This window comes from Mesoplodon mirus (assembly GCF_964341445.2).
Source record: "Mesoplodon mirus genome assembly, chromosome: 19".
NCBI lineage: Eukaryota > Metazoa > Chordata > Mammalia > Artiodactyla > Ziphiidae > Mesoplodon > Mesoplodon mirus.
This window is the reverse complement of record NC_138995.1, coordinates 14,830,381-14,844,845: the sequence shown is the minus strand read 5'-3', so window position 1 is coordinate 14,844,845 and position 14,465 is coordinate 14,830,381. Positions and strand designations below refer to the sequence as shown.

General features: G+C 42.4%; 1 protein-coding gene across 3 annotated transcripts in view; it reads left to right on the top strand.

The window, feature by feature from the left end:
• Positions 1-14,465, top strand: part of PHLPP2 (PH domain and leucine rich repeat protein phosphatase 2) — a 74,143-nt gene that overhangs the window by 54,380 nt on the left and 5,298 nt on the right. For all 3 annotated transcript variants that reach the window (XM_082608264.1, XM_082608263.1, XM_082608265.1), the window contains 6 exons: positions 1,649-1,849; positions 6,816-6,978; positions 7,190-7,320; positions 8,443-8,553; positions 9,391-9,585; positions 11,033-11,264. In XM_082608264.1, the coding sequence (XP_082464390.1) occupies positions 1,649-1,849; positions 6,816-6,978; positions 7,190-7,320; positions 8,443-8,553; positions 9,391-9,585; positions 11,033-11,264 (1,033 nt within the window). The remainder of the gene's footprint in view (positions 1-1,648; positions 1,850-6,815; positions 6,979-7,189; positions 7,321-8,442; positions 8,554-9,390; positions 9,586-11,032; positions 11,265-14,465) is intronic.

Genomic DNA, 14,465 nt, shown 5'->3' with positions numbered 1-14,465 from the left:
CAGCATTCTGATACAGCTTCTTTGGGTACTTTTCAGCTTTTGCATTAGGAGAAAAGGGCATACCACTGAAGTTAATTTAGTTTTTGCTTCTAGCTTTGCTAAGCTATCATTAAGTTATATTCTTTATTTGCAGGGCTTTTTTACTCCCTACTTTGAAAACTGTGCATTTAAAGTTATGTTGTTCCAAAAGTATTATTTACTTTCTCATTGTAAATTAACAAATAGATAGTATGTCTTCCTATTTTAATACCTGTAATCAGGTTTATTTAACACATATGTCACCATTAAATGAAAATTCGTTTTTAATTATAGTTTTCTGCAATATGGAGAAGGCAGTATTGTTCTTCAATTTTGACATGGAGAAAGCAGAGAGAAACAGTGGTAATTTAACTAGGCTGCAGGAGGCATACAAAAAAGCATTTAGCCCACAAGTGTCTGGCTTGTTCTCTGGCAGTTTATACATCTCTTAATGTGTAATATGCTTGGTTGGAGTTTCCTAAAGATAAAATCTTTGGAAATTCTAAAAAAACATTTGAGGGAAATTTTCTTTTTGGAAAGTTTTAGTGCATAACATTTGTTAATTAATAAGCATTTGTTAGTAATGCATTACAGTGCATTTCATTCTGATGACAGTCTGAATAAAATCAGTTTCAGCTCTAGAATCTTTAGTAAGGAAGTTACCTAGCAGTTGTAGCAAACTGTCAATAATATTTCATACTAACTCTGCACGGAGCACTTTTGGGATATATGAAGACACAAACAGACACACACTTCCCTCAACAACTTAAAAGCTAATTAGCAATGTGGATCATACAGTTTGAAGAAGACTAAAGAACACAGAAGTTTAATAATATTAGCTGCCTTTTACTGAGCATGTTCTGTATGTACCAAATACCATGCTAGGCAGATTTTTTAAATCATACCGTGTTTTACTTCTTAGATTGGTGAAGATTAAAATGAATTTTGATACTCAGTGTTGACAAAGGTGTGAGCAAATGCAATCATATATCCTTCTATTGGCATAGCCTATCTGAAGTATACTTTGATATAGCCTTTCTGGAGCTCATTTTGGCAGTATGTGTATAAAAATCTTAAAGATATATGTAGCCTTTGACCCCACATATTCTGCTTCTGGGAATATGGCCTAAAGAAATAATTGGGTGAGGACTCGAAGGTGCTCATTATAATGTCTATAATGGCAAACAATTGGAAACAGCCGATACGCCCGTTATTAGGAGATTATAGGGGGATTGACTAAATAAATATGATCCTATTAAAATCAGACAAACATTTTTCTAAAGGGTGTCCTCACAGTTCATATATTTGTGAACATGATACTCAAGAACATCGTTTCAGTGGTCATGCAGACAGTAAAACATGAAGCTGGGTTAGAATTAGGCCACCACAGAATCCCGGGAACACAACTAAGCCTGCATTCTTCCCTCTCTACTTGGCTTACATGAGTTGAGTAGAAGGAATTTTGTTTGGGTAGGATCAATCAGAGAAAACTACCTGAAGGAAATTACTTTTGTCATGAGTTTGGGAGCACGGAAAGGCAGTGTTACATACTGAGATGGCATGATGGTTTCCACACAAGAAGGCAACCAGTAGCCATAAAGGAAATGATGATTTGCATGCGTTCTGTCAGTCTCAGATACTTGAATGCATCTGCAAATAGTCTGGAGTCTCTGCCATCTGCTTGCACTGGGGAGGAGAGTCTGAGTGCACTGCAGCTGCTCTACCTGACCAACAACCTCCTGACAGATCAGTGTGTGCCCATCCTGGTGGGGCACCCACACCTGCGAATCTTGCATCTTGCAGACAACCAGCTACAGACGTTTCCTGCAAGGTAAGCAAACGCGAACTTTGATTGTGTCAGATACATAACATGATTCTGCATTTGTCAGACTACATCACAGCTGTTTTACTGGGTACTCTTGCTTTATGTTGACCGACTTACTGGTGCTGTGGTTCCACTACTTGAATGGGAAAATCTGTACCCTGTTGTTAAGTATCAGTAACCACAGAGGTTGTGGTTAAAATGTGTTTAATTCTTAGTTCTATTTACTTAATAGTGGTCTGAGAATTTTCAACCTAGAAAGTACAGGCTTATGAAATAAATTAAATTCTGAAGATAATTCTTCCTTTTCTCCTGTCAGCACTGATATATAAAATACTGTTGAGTCCATTAATTTGTTCATTTTTAGATATGTTGAATGCCTACTGTATGTCAAGTACTATGTAAGTACTAGGGAAACAGTGGTGATTAAATTACAGTCTCTGTCCTCAAAGAACTTGCAGTCAAATTAGGGAAATAGACAAGTATATAGGCAGTTGCAATGCAGTGTAATAAATGCAGGATGTTAAAGATATGCACGGGTAGCTGCACTGAAGAGATGTGTAGTATTTAGCCAGGCTACATTTATAAGACATAAGAGGGATATTTAGTGTTGTCAAAGTTTTTTTTTTTTTTTAACATCTTTATTGGAGTATAATTGCTTTACAGTGGTGTGTTAGTTTCTGCTTTAAAACAAAGTGAATCAGCTATACATATACATATATCCCTTGTCAAAGTTTTAAACAGTGTCAGTGGAGAAATAAGTATCTTCCAAAATACATTTGATTAAAAAAATTTTTTTTTAGAAAATTTCACACCAGAGGCACTTCCCTGGTGGTCCAGTGGCCAAGACTCCATGCTCCCAATGCAGGAGGCCTGGGTTCGATCCCTGGTCAGGGAACTAGATCCCACATGGCACAATTAAGAGTTCACATGCCACAACTAAAAGATCCCACATGCCACAACTGCAGATCCCACTCGTGGCAACGAAGATTTCGCATGCCGCAACTAAGACCCAGCACAGCCAAAAAACCAACCAAACAAATAAATAATAAATAATTAAATAAATAAATATTTTAAAAAAAATTATTTTATTTTTTTTGTTGTTGTTGTTTTTGTTTTTTTGCGGTACGCGGGCCTCTCACTGTTGTGACCTCTCCCGCTGCGGAGCGCAGGCTCCAGACGCGCAGGCTCAGCGGCCATGGCTCACGGGTCTAGCCGCTCCTCTGCATGTGGGATCTTCCCGGCCCGGGGCACGAACCCGCGTCCCCTGCATCGGCAGGTGGACTCTCAACCACTGCGCCACCAGGGAAGCCCTAAAAAAATTATTAAAAAAAATTTTTGACACCAGAAAAATCCATTTATACCATAAAGGTAGTCATTAAAAATCATGTTTTCAAAAACTAAGAACATAGGGAAATGACATTTGATATAATTTGAATGAAATTATGTATATATTTCATATAAAATTATATCATGTTTGATACAATTTGAATGAAAAGAAAACTATTTTTATTCTAATTTTGTTTCACAAATTTTCTTAGAAATGTGTTAAAGTTGAAAAACGTAGAAATTGTAATTTTTGTGATTATAAAATGAGATATTTGGAGATACTGATTGCTTCCTTGAAAGAATTTGAACAATGGCTTTTACTAATTAATTTTTTTTTCTTTTTTTTCCAGCTGCATTGGGTGTTCATTGCTGCGCGTGGGCTTTCTCTTGTTGTGGCGAGTGGGGGCTACTCTTTGTTGCAGTGCACGGGCTTCTCATTGTGGTGGCTTCTCTTTGTTGTGGAGCATGGGCTCTAGGCGTGTGGGCTTCAGTAGTTGTTTCTCGCGGGCTCTAGAGCACAGGCTCTGTAGTTGTGGTACATGGGCTTAGTTGCTCCGGGGCATGTGGGATCTTCTTGGACCAGGGCTTGAACCTGTGTCCCCTGCATTGGCAGGCGGATTCTTAACCACTGGGACACCAGGGAAGTCCCTGAACAATGGCTTTTAAAGTGAATACAGAATCTTAATTTCAGGATGTGATAGATCTCTTGAAATCCTATCAGATTAATTCAGTTGGCCTCAAATATGTTCACATAAAGTGCAAATGATGCACCATTGACAAGTTACATTAGTTTATGAAGCTGTTGGGAGATACCAGATGTAATACTCTGAAACTAATGAATTCCACCTAATTTGACGACACTCTTACTGTTGGAGTGGTCAAAAGCAGGCTGATAGAAAACTTAAAACTCACCTAAGAATATGAAACTAAGAAGTTAGAAGTAAGGACAAGAATCAACAGGAGATTACACAAAATTAGAATAATCTGAATACAGATGATAAAACTAAATGGGGGACTTCCCTGGTGGCGCAGTGGTTAAGAATCCGCCTGCCAGTGCAGGTGACACAGGTTCGAGCCTTGGTCCAGGAAGATCCCACATGCCGCAGAGCAACTGAGCCTGTGTGCCACAACTACTGGGTCCACGAGCCACAACTACTGAAGTCTGTGCGCCTAGAGCCCGTGCTCCCCAGCAAGAGAAGCCACCGCAATGAGAAGCCTGTGCACCACAACGAAGAGTAGCCCCTGCTCACCACAACTAGAGAAAGACAGCGCACAGCAACGAAAGACCCAACAGAGCCTAAATGAATGAATGAATGAATGAATGGAATTTAGAGCATTATTTTAAAGAAAATGTATGTTCCGTACTGAATAATAAATCTCCTGTCAAGTTATCTCCTGAACAGTGTTATAATTGCACAGGCACAATCCCAAGTCTTCTGTTTCCTTTGGACTATTTTCAGAATCTAGCACAGTTCTGGGTGCTCAGTAAGACACTTAATGAGATACAGATGCTGCGTTTCTATCTGTAAGTCAGAAGGATCCAAGTAGGGAATCATGTAAGAGAAAAGTGTGAAATTTGGACATGGGAATATTTTTTTTGTTTGTTTTTGTTTTTTGTTTTTGCTGTACGCGGGCCTCTCACTGTTGTGGCCTCTCCCGTTGCGGAGCACAGGCTCCGGACGCACAGGCTCAGCGGCCATGGCTCATGGGCCCAGCCGCTCCGCGGCATATGGGATCCTCCCAGACCGGGGCACGAACCCGTATCCCCTGCATCGGCAGGCGGACTCTCAACCACTGTGCCACCAGGGAGGCCCAAGAATATTTTTAAAATATATTATTAAGTAAAAAAAAAAAGCAAGTTGTTAAACAATACATATGATAAGCATCATCATGTTTTAATTCGAAACATAGAGTTTCATGCATTAAAAAGGCCAACAAGACTACTCTCCACCAAATTGTCATCAGAGATTAAATCTAGTTGTGGGATTAAAAGGTTTTTTTTGATGTTCATCTTTATTTTTCAATTTTTTTCAGTGAGTATTACTATTGTAATAAGAAAGAAAACAATTTTAACTTACTGAGCTTAATTATTACAAACTACTCATCAATTTTCTAGCAATGAAAATTATCAATATTTATGATATATGAAAAGGGCAGGATATAAATTTCATGTAAAATCTACATATGAAAAATTTAGCAGGAAATTCAGCAAAATGAAAATAGTAATTTTTTCAGATTGGTATTATTGTTGATTTATTTTCTAAACTTTCTATGTTACAGCAGTTTATTATTTTTACAGTGTTTAAAATTGGTAGATAAAGAGAAATCAGAGCAATTTGTAATAATCTGATAAAGGTGTTAGGCCATCTTAAGATGTTTTGCTTACTGTGTAGAAAACTTTGCTTACTGGAGGGACAGTGTGAATCGCCTGCATCACAGTCCCTAGCACAGCGCTGTATGTATTATAGGCACTTGATAAATGTTTACTGAAGGTGGATTATGTTATGAGTAACTGGAGAAATTTATTATTTTTTAAATTTATTTTATTTATTTAGTTTTGGCTGTGTTGGGTCTTTGTTGCTGCACGAGGATTTTCCCTAGCTGCGGCGAGCGGGGGGCTACTCTTTGTTTCCCTGTGCGTGGGCTTCTCATTGCAGTGGCTTCTCTTGTTGTGGAGCACGGGTTCTAGGCATGCGGGCTTCAGTGGTTGTAGCACGCAGGTTCAGTAGCTGTGGTACACAGGCTTAGTTGCTCTGTGGCATGTGGGCTCTTCCCGGACCAGGGCTTGAACCCGTGTCCCCTGCACTAGCAGGAGGACTCTGTACCACTGTGCCACCAGGGAAGTCCCTAGAAATTTAAAACTAAAAGGAGGGAATTCTCTGGTGGTCCAGTGCTAAAGAATCTGCCTTCCAATGCAGGGGATGCGGGTTCGATCCTTGGTCGGAGAACTAGGATCCCACATGCCTCGGGACAACTAAGCCCTCGCACCTCAGTTAGCCCGCGTGCCACAAACTACAGAGCCCATGCTCTCTGGAGCCTGCGCACCACAACTAGAGAGACGCCCACGCGCCACAACAAAGAGCCTGTGCATGACATCAAAGAGCCTGTGCAACACAACAAAGATCCCGCGTGCTGCAACTAAGACCCAAAGCAGCCAAGAATTAAATTAATTAATTAAATTTTTAAAAATTATTTAAAAATAAATAAATAAAACTAAAAGCAATCTTAGTGATGATTTAGTACAACTTCTTTACTTTATAGCCAAGGCTATTGATGTCCGCTGACACTAATCTACCCAGTATTTTGCAACTAGTTAGTGGCAAAGCAAGTACTGTAACTGGTCGACCAACCCTAGGCTGATGCCAATTCAGCCACTTCCTAGAAGTCAGATAATAGGAAGATGTTCGTGCCCTAAAGATCCAGCAGCTGCAGTAGAAGCGCAAGGAGGGTTCAGCCCTTGAAGTGCACTGAGAGGGAGGGAGATGGGGCTGAAGCTCAGCGAGAGTGTTTGTTCACCCTTGTGGCTGTTTCATTCTGGCTGGTCATTGGGCAGCGGGTCAGTCACCTCTGTACTCTGGCAGCTGTGGAACTTGTTTGGCAGCTGCTCATTTGGGTGCAATATGGTATTTTGGTGTTTCCTTTTCAGCAAACTAAATAAATTGGAGCAATTAGAGGAACTGAACCTAAGTGGCAACAAGCTTAAAACCATCCCCACGACCATCGCAAACTGCAAAAGGCTGCACACTCTGGTGGCGCACTCCAACCACATTAGCATTTTCCCAGAAATACTGCAGTTGCCTCAGATACAGGTACTTGTGTGCGCTGGAATGATGTCTGGGGGTGATGGGAGGGGTGTGACTGAGGCAGTTCTCTTCTCCTAAGGAAGAGGAAAGTGGAGGTTTGGGATCACAGTATATTTAATTGGCTTCTGGGAAGAAATTAAATTCCCTTTGAGGATATAGTAGGACATTGACCCTTAGGGAGTTAAGAATTAACTTAATCTCTCTGTTTTCCTCTCAGTTTGTAGACCTAAGTTGCAACGACTTGACCGAAATCCTGATTCCAGAGGCTCTGCCTGCTACTTTACAAGACCTGGACCTAACTGGAAATACAAATCTGGTTCTGGAACACAAGACGCTAGACACATTTAGGTAGGAAGACTTACGAAGTTGAATCCACATGTGCTGTAACTCCCACCAGCCTTGTGTGATTCTTCTTAAGGACTGTGGAGACTCAGTTCATTAAAGGAATAGAATGAATTAGATCACAAAGCCCCTCGGTTCTGTTCTTTGAGTCAGTTTTCGATGGGTGTTCTGTCCAGCAGTCAGCCCATAGATATTCGAACTCAACATCGTGGGTACTGTTCAGCCGTACCCCAGTATCTTTACAGGGCAGGTGTGTGGCTGCACCCCACAGGCCTGCAAGCCCTGTACTTGCCCAACCTCGAGACCAAAGAAAGAGCCCAGAGCTAGCAACAGAGACTTCGTGTTTTAATGGGTAGGGGGATCTTACATGTCTGAAGCAAGGTCCCGGAGCAACACCCCACCGTGTGCAGCATCTGGTGGGCAGGACATGGTAGGGGCTTTACTACTGCGGGAGAGGGAGGTTGGCTCATCAGTTACCTGGAAAACAAGCAGAGGCACGCCCCCTCGCCACCCCTTTGATAAACTCTCATAGTAGAGAGAGTTCTGATCTAAAGAGAGAACAGTCACTAGCTGGGGCCGAGTGAAGCGGGGGTGGGGAGGTAGGTATGCAGGCATTTACTGATCAGGCTCTGTGATTCAGAGGGAAGGTCAGGCGAGTAGGGTGTGGGTGAGGCAGGCACTGGTTGGGCAGGGTCGTACAGGGAGCAAGAGAACAGCCATCCTGAGTGGTGTGATTGTACAGCAGGCATAGGTAATTTAGGTGGCACAGATCACATTACATTACATCTAAGACATTGCAAGCTCATTCATTGTACCAAGACTTCACTGTATCAAAATATTTAAAATAAGTAGGCAGTTGAAACTTAGAAATCTTTGTTGTGCTTAGTTTTTCATTGAAATGAACGGCATCGATTATAACAAAATTGGCCCCTATTTCTTCCTCCTACCCCTTTCCTTTCTCTCCCTTCTTGGCCAGTGGGTCAGCATACTACTTTCTTTGGTCTCTCTGGAAATTAGTCTTAGTCTGTCAACAGATTATTTTATAAAAACATAAATTATTGTTGGGATAGCTTCTGTAAAGTACAGAAGCATATACGGTTTAAACTTCCTTTCCTCCACTTCCCACAGCCATATCACCACCCTGAAAATTGATCAGAAACCTTTGCCAACCACTGATTCTACAGTTACATCAAACTTCTGGAGCCATGGACTGGCTGAGATGGCAGGGCAGAGAAACAAGTGAGTATCACGGCCATGGAGACTGAGAAAGTTCCCCTGACATCTGGGAAAGGATCTGGTGCTGAAAGCTAGGCCATGTTGTTCTCCTGTTGGACATAAACAAATCACAGAATGCCAACATCAGATAAGATTCCTCTGAGACCATGATCCAGTAAGACAAAACAAGATGAATGTGCAGCCCACAAAACACCCACACGCCATCTCATGACTAAGATGGGTGACTGCTACTTTCTTTATCAATCACAGCTTTGTCCCCATGCTAATCTTCTTTCCCTGTAGATAAGATTTATTGAGGTACCCAACCATAGAATAGCCCTGCTTTCTGACAGCACCCAATCTAGTATGATCCCCCACTTTGTTAGATCTTCCCCAAAATGACCCAGGCAGACACAAATCCTGTACTAGATTTTTTCCAATACCCTCATATACCCCAGAGTCCCATGGTGTGCTTTCTCTTGTTGCAAGGCATAATAAACTCAACTTCTGCAGCCACAGGTATGTCGTGCACCTGGGGGAGTCTTTGGCTGAAGGGTGTTGATACTAGTCCTTAATCACTACGAAGAGAAAACATCTAATTTTCCCAGCCTTCCACAGCATTGCAGAGCTAATATGTACTGCCCCTGAATGTGGCTGAATTCCCCCTTTTCTTATGGCATCAACTCTTTAAGATGCTGCTTACTTATCTTCTGTAACACTTTTTTCATGTGTAGATTAGGATTTACTACTATTCTTCTCCACCCTCAATCAATACTTACTTTTTTAAAGAAGGCTCCCTGGAGAAGAATGCTTTACCACTAACTTTCTTCGTTGTTTGTCTTTCTCCTGTTTCTGTGATAGGCTTTGTATATCTGCTCTAGCTGTGGATAACTTTGCAGAGGGCGTGGGAGCTGTGTATGGCATGTTTGATGGGGACCGAAATGAGGAGCTCCCTCGCCTACTCCAGTGTACCATGGCAGATGTGCTTTTGGAAGAGGTACAGCAGTCAACCAATGACACAGTTTTCATGGCTCACACCTTCTTGGTATCTCACAGGTAAGCAGGTGGGTTGAATAATTCCTAACTCAGTTCTGCTTTTGGAAAATGAATCTCACTAAGCCAGAAGGTCAGGGTCTCAATTATAAGTACAGGGGCAAGGTGAGATCTTGCTCTTTGTTCTGTGACCATTCTCTCCATCAGCATGGAATGTGGGGACTTTGGCTCTTTAAAGAGCCTGTGGAGGCATCTGTTTTCTCTGTTGAAACCAAAGGCTACTGAGAATCTGGAAAGCCCAGAAATCTTGCGCAAAAGGTTGTGTGTGTGTATGCGCATTTCGGGGAAGGAAGGTGGTAATCCTTTATAAGATTCTCCAAAGCATCAGTGACCTACAAAAGGTTAAGCACTCATCAGATTCTTGTGTTCAAAATACTTATTATTGGGGATTTACCAAGTAATCTCCTCACTAAAGTCTAAGCCACTTAAGGGCAAAAACCCTATAAACCAATGGTTGAAAATCTCTACGTGGCTAATAGAGCATCTTGCACATCAGGTGGGCTGCATAAAGGGTACATACAACTGAGAGGGTGTACCTTTGTATAATCAAGGTTGAAACGGAACAACCTGGAGCCCGAGGTGGTTTTATCTGTCATTATGACACAAAGATGTTGGGAAAGGAGTATTTTTCAGTAATAGAATTGAGCCTAGGGACTTGGCAAAACAAAGGGTGTGGGAAAGGAAACTCAGTTTATGAAGCACTTCCCAAGAGCTGGGCACTGTACCAAGCATTTTTCATACTGTATCTTTAATTTTCAAAACAATCCGTGGAGGTGGGTATTTTAGTCAGAAAAATTTCTCGGAGCATCAACTTGCTGAGGCTCTATAGCCCATAAATGGCAGAGCTGGAATTTGAAACCAGATCTTTCTGATAGCATCTGCTCTGTACTTAGCATTGTGTACCAATCGCTGAGGGGGATGGATGCCGTGTATATGGGAGAGATACAAGGAAAATTATGGGCCTTCCTTCAGGGAACTTGCAGCCCAAGTAAGTGGTTCACAAAGTGTTGTTCTAGGACTAGCAGCCTCAGCATCACCGGAAACTTATTGGAATGTAGATTATTGGGCCAGCCCCTTACCCACTGAATCAGAAACTGTCGGGGTGGGCCCAGAGTTGTCTTTAACAAGCCCTTCAGGTGTTTCTGATTTGCTACCGTTGGAAGCCACCGAATTAGGTCATTGTAGTCTATGATCAGGCAAGCAGAAGCAACAGAGAAAGCCACACCTTGTCTCCTCTACCCGGACCCTTCTGGTAAAATTTCTCAGCTAAGAGTACAAGGCAAGGCTGTCTTCACCATCATCACCCACATCAAGAGACTGCCTTCAGACGGAGGAGGGTGAAGCGGCTTCAGTCACACGGCAAAAAAACGAGGGAGTCATGGACATGAAGGACCGCTGCTTTCTTCTAAAACTAGCTGCCATGTTTTCATTTTCTTTTCTTTCTCAACAGGAAACTAGGAATGGCTGGCCAGAAGCTGGGCTCTTCTGCTCTCCTTTGTTATATCCACCCCGACACTGCCGATCCAACAAGTAGCTTTAGCTTGACCGTGGCCAACGTTGGCATGTGCCAAGCAGTCCTGTGCCGAAATGGGAAGCCAGTGCCCCTGTCTAAAGTCTTCAGCCTGGAACAGGACCCAGAGGAGGCTCAGAGGGTGAAGGACCAAAAAGCCATCATAACAGAGGTGAATCTTGCTCTCCACTGGTCACTTCCGCTCCCCGAATCTAATGAATGCTGTTCTGCATGGAACAGTGAAGGTCCATTTTCTTCCTATCAAGCCCTGTAAATTGTATCCAATCCTGAAAATAGTAATAAAAGAAAATCTAATGAGCAGCTAATGACTAGCAGAAAGAAAAAGCAAATTAATTAGAAATGAAAAATACTAATTTGTGGTCCTTGAGACATATATAGCATGTAAAATAAATGTAAATGTCCTCCTTGGTTAATTTTCATCTGGTTATTCCAAACAGAAGAAAAAACGTTTTATAGTTTGACATCCCTGTTCTGAAATGAAAAGTTTCACAGTATTTTTCCTTTTTATATTGTATATGGCTTAGTATACTCTGGTATTGTTTTTTTTAATAAGGAAGCATCAGTATCTCTATAACTTTTCTCCCTTTTCAGAAGCTAGCATAACGTTTTTGCTTTCAAAAAGACTTTAGCAATTACATGTGAACATTGTTTACTGCAAAGCAGAATTTTGTTCAGATCTTTTGCCCATTTTTCATTGGATTGTTTGTTTCTTTATTGTTGAGTTCTTTGTGTATTTTGGATACAAGTCCTTATCTGAAATGTTTTGCAAATATTTTCTCCCGGTCTGTGGCTTGTCTTTCATTCTTTTAACAGTGTCTTTTGCAGAGCAGAAGTTTCTAGTTTAATGAAGTCCCGCTTACCAATTCTCTTCTTTCATGGGTCATGCTTTTGGTGTTGTATCTAAAAACTCATTGCCAAACCCAAAGTCACTTAGATTTTCTTCTGTGTTATCTTCTAGAAGTTTCATCTTTTACATTTAGGTCTGTGTTTTATTTTGAATTAATTTTTGTGAAAGGTGTAAGCTGCTCCGTGTCTAGGTTTTTTTTCTTTTTTGGCATGTGAATGTCCAGTTGACACAGCACCGTGTTTTGAAATAGACTGTCCTTTCTTCACTGAATTGCCTTGGCTCCTTTGTCAAAGATCAGTCGACTATATGTGTGGGCCCACTTCTAGGCTGTCTGTTCTGTCAGAATTCTGTCATAAGGACTATAAAAGATTCCATCCAAGGAAGCACAAAACCAAAAAAAGTATCATTATAATGTGGTTGATGCTATGGAGATTCTGGAAATTTGGTCTTAGGAGAGTCTTTCAGTCAAAACAAATGAAAGATAAAAGATAACTTTTTGCTTGATTAGTCTATTACAGAATTTAGATAACGTTCAGATTTTTCTTAGGGAGTCCTGGACAAGTAGGAAACATTTTTATAACTACAGACATTTATTGTTTTCTTGTTATTTGCTAAGCATTGTACTTTCCCTGTTTTGTTTAAGCTTCACAATAACCCCCATGAAAGAAGTGCTTTTATTTTCATTTTACAGGTGAGGAAAATAAGATTATAAATTTCGAGAGTTTGTGACAAATTCTGATAAATGAGGCAGGATTTTCACCCAAAGCATGACTGCAACTATGAAATTAGTATATTGAGGGCTTTAGCAGTTTGGTTTTATCTTGAGAAGAAATCAATATGAAGCGTCTGGCAGATAAACATTCCCAGCCTGCAACCAGGGTTCTTCCTTTTCCTCTGAGTTTAGAATTACATCGTTCTCGGTACAACCATTACAGAGTAGGTAAATTATGCCACAGATTTCAGACTTTAGGCATTAGTCGGTGCTTTAGCTATAAAAATTCTCTTAGCCATTTAGTATCTTCAGTCCCAACTCTGCCTTTAAATGAGAAGTCATATTTAGTGACCCATCTGAGTTTTGGCCCCTCCAAGAATACTAGTGATGGGGAATTGATAGTTTTGCTTATTGTTTTTCTAACAGATGTTTCTCCATTTAAGAACATGCTGAGGCCTATACTTCATGTTAGAGCAAATATCTCTTGAGACGGAGGTGCCTTTTAGCCACTTAATTTTAATTGGTTTTAACTCAGTCCTCTGAACTATTTGCAGAATAATACCCATTTGATATTCACACCTGCTGGCTTCCTCACATTTTTATGATGTGGGCCTTCTGCTGTGAGGTAGCTCCTGCCTGGTTCCCATACCCTTTGTGATGTGGGCCCTCCGGTGTGAGGTGGATCCTGCTGGGTTCCCATCCCCTTGATGATGTGGGCCCTCTGGTGTGAGGTGGATCCTGCTGGGTGCCTCATCCCCTTGGTGATGTGGGCCCTCTGGTGTGAGGTCACAACTGCTGGGTTCCTCAGGTTTATATGATGTGGACCCTCTGGTGTGAGGTCACTCATGCCTGGTTCCCATCCCCTTAGTGATGTGGGCCCTCTGGTGTGAGGTAGATCCTGCTGGGTGCCTCATCCCCTTGGTGATGTGGGCCCTCTGGTGTGAGATCACAACTGCTGGGTTCCTCAGGTTTATATGATGTGGGCCCTCTGGTGTGAGGTCACTCCTGCCTGGTTCCAGTTCCCATGGTGATGTGGGCCCTCTGGTGTGAGGTGGATCCTGCTGGGTTCCCATCCCCTTGGTGTTGTAGGCCTTCTGGTGTGAGGTCACTTCTGCCTGGTTCCCATCCCTTTGTGATGTGGGCCTTCTGCCGTGAGGTGGATCCTGCTGGGTGCCTCTTCCTCTTGGTGATGTGGGTCCACTGGTGTGAGGTCACTCCTGCTTGGTTTCTCACCTTTTTATGATGTGGGCCCTCTGGTATGAGGTCACTCCTGCCTGGTTCCAGTTCCCATGGTGATGTGGGCCCTCTGGTGTGAGGTAGATCCTGCTGGGTTCCCATCCCCTTGGTGATGTGGGCCCTCTGGTGTGAGGTCACAACTGCTGGGTTCCTCAGGTTTATATGATGTGGGCCCTCTTGTGTGAGGTCACTCCTGTCTGCTTCCCATGCCCTTGGTGATGTGGGCCCTCTGGTGTGAGGTCACAACTGCTGGGTTCCTCAGGTTTATATGATGTGGGCCCTCTTGTGTGAGGTCACTCCTGTCTGCTTCCCATGCCCTTGGTGATGTGCACCCTCTGGTGTGAGGTGGAATCTGCTGGGTTCCTCAACCCCTTGGTGATCTGGGCCCTATGGTGTGAGGTCACTCTTGCCTTGTTCCCATCCTCTTGGTGATGTGGGCCCTCTGGTATGAGGTGGTTCCTGCCTGGTTCCCTTCCCCTTGGTGATGTGGGCCCTCTGGTGTGAGGTGGATCCTGCTGGGTTCCTCTTCCCCTTGGTGATGTGGGCCCTCTTGCATT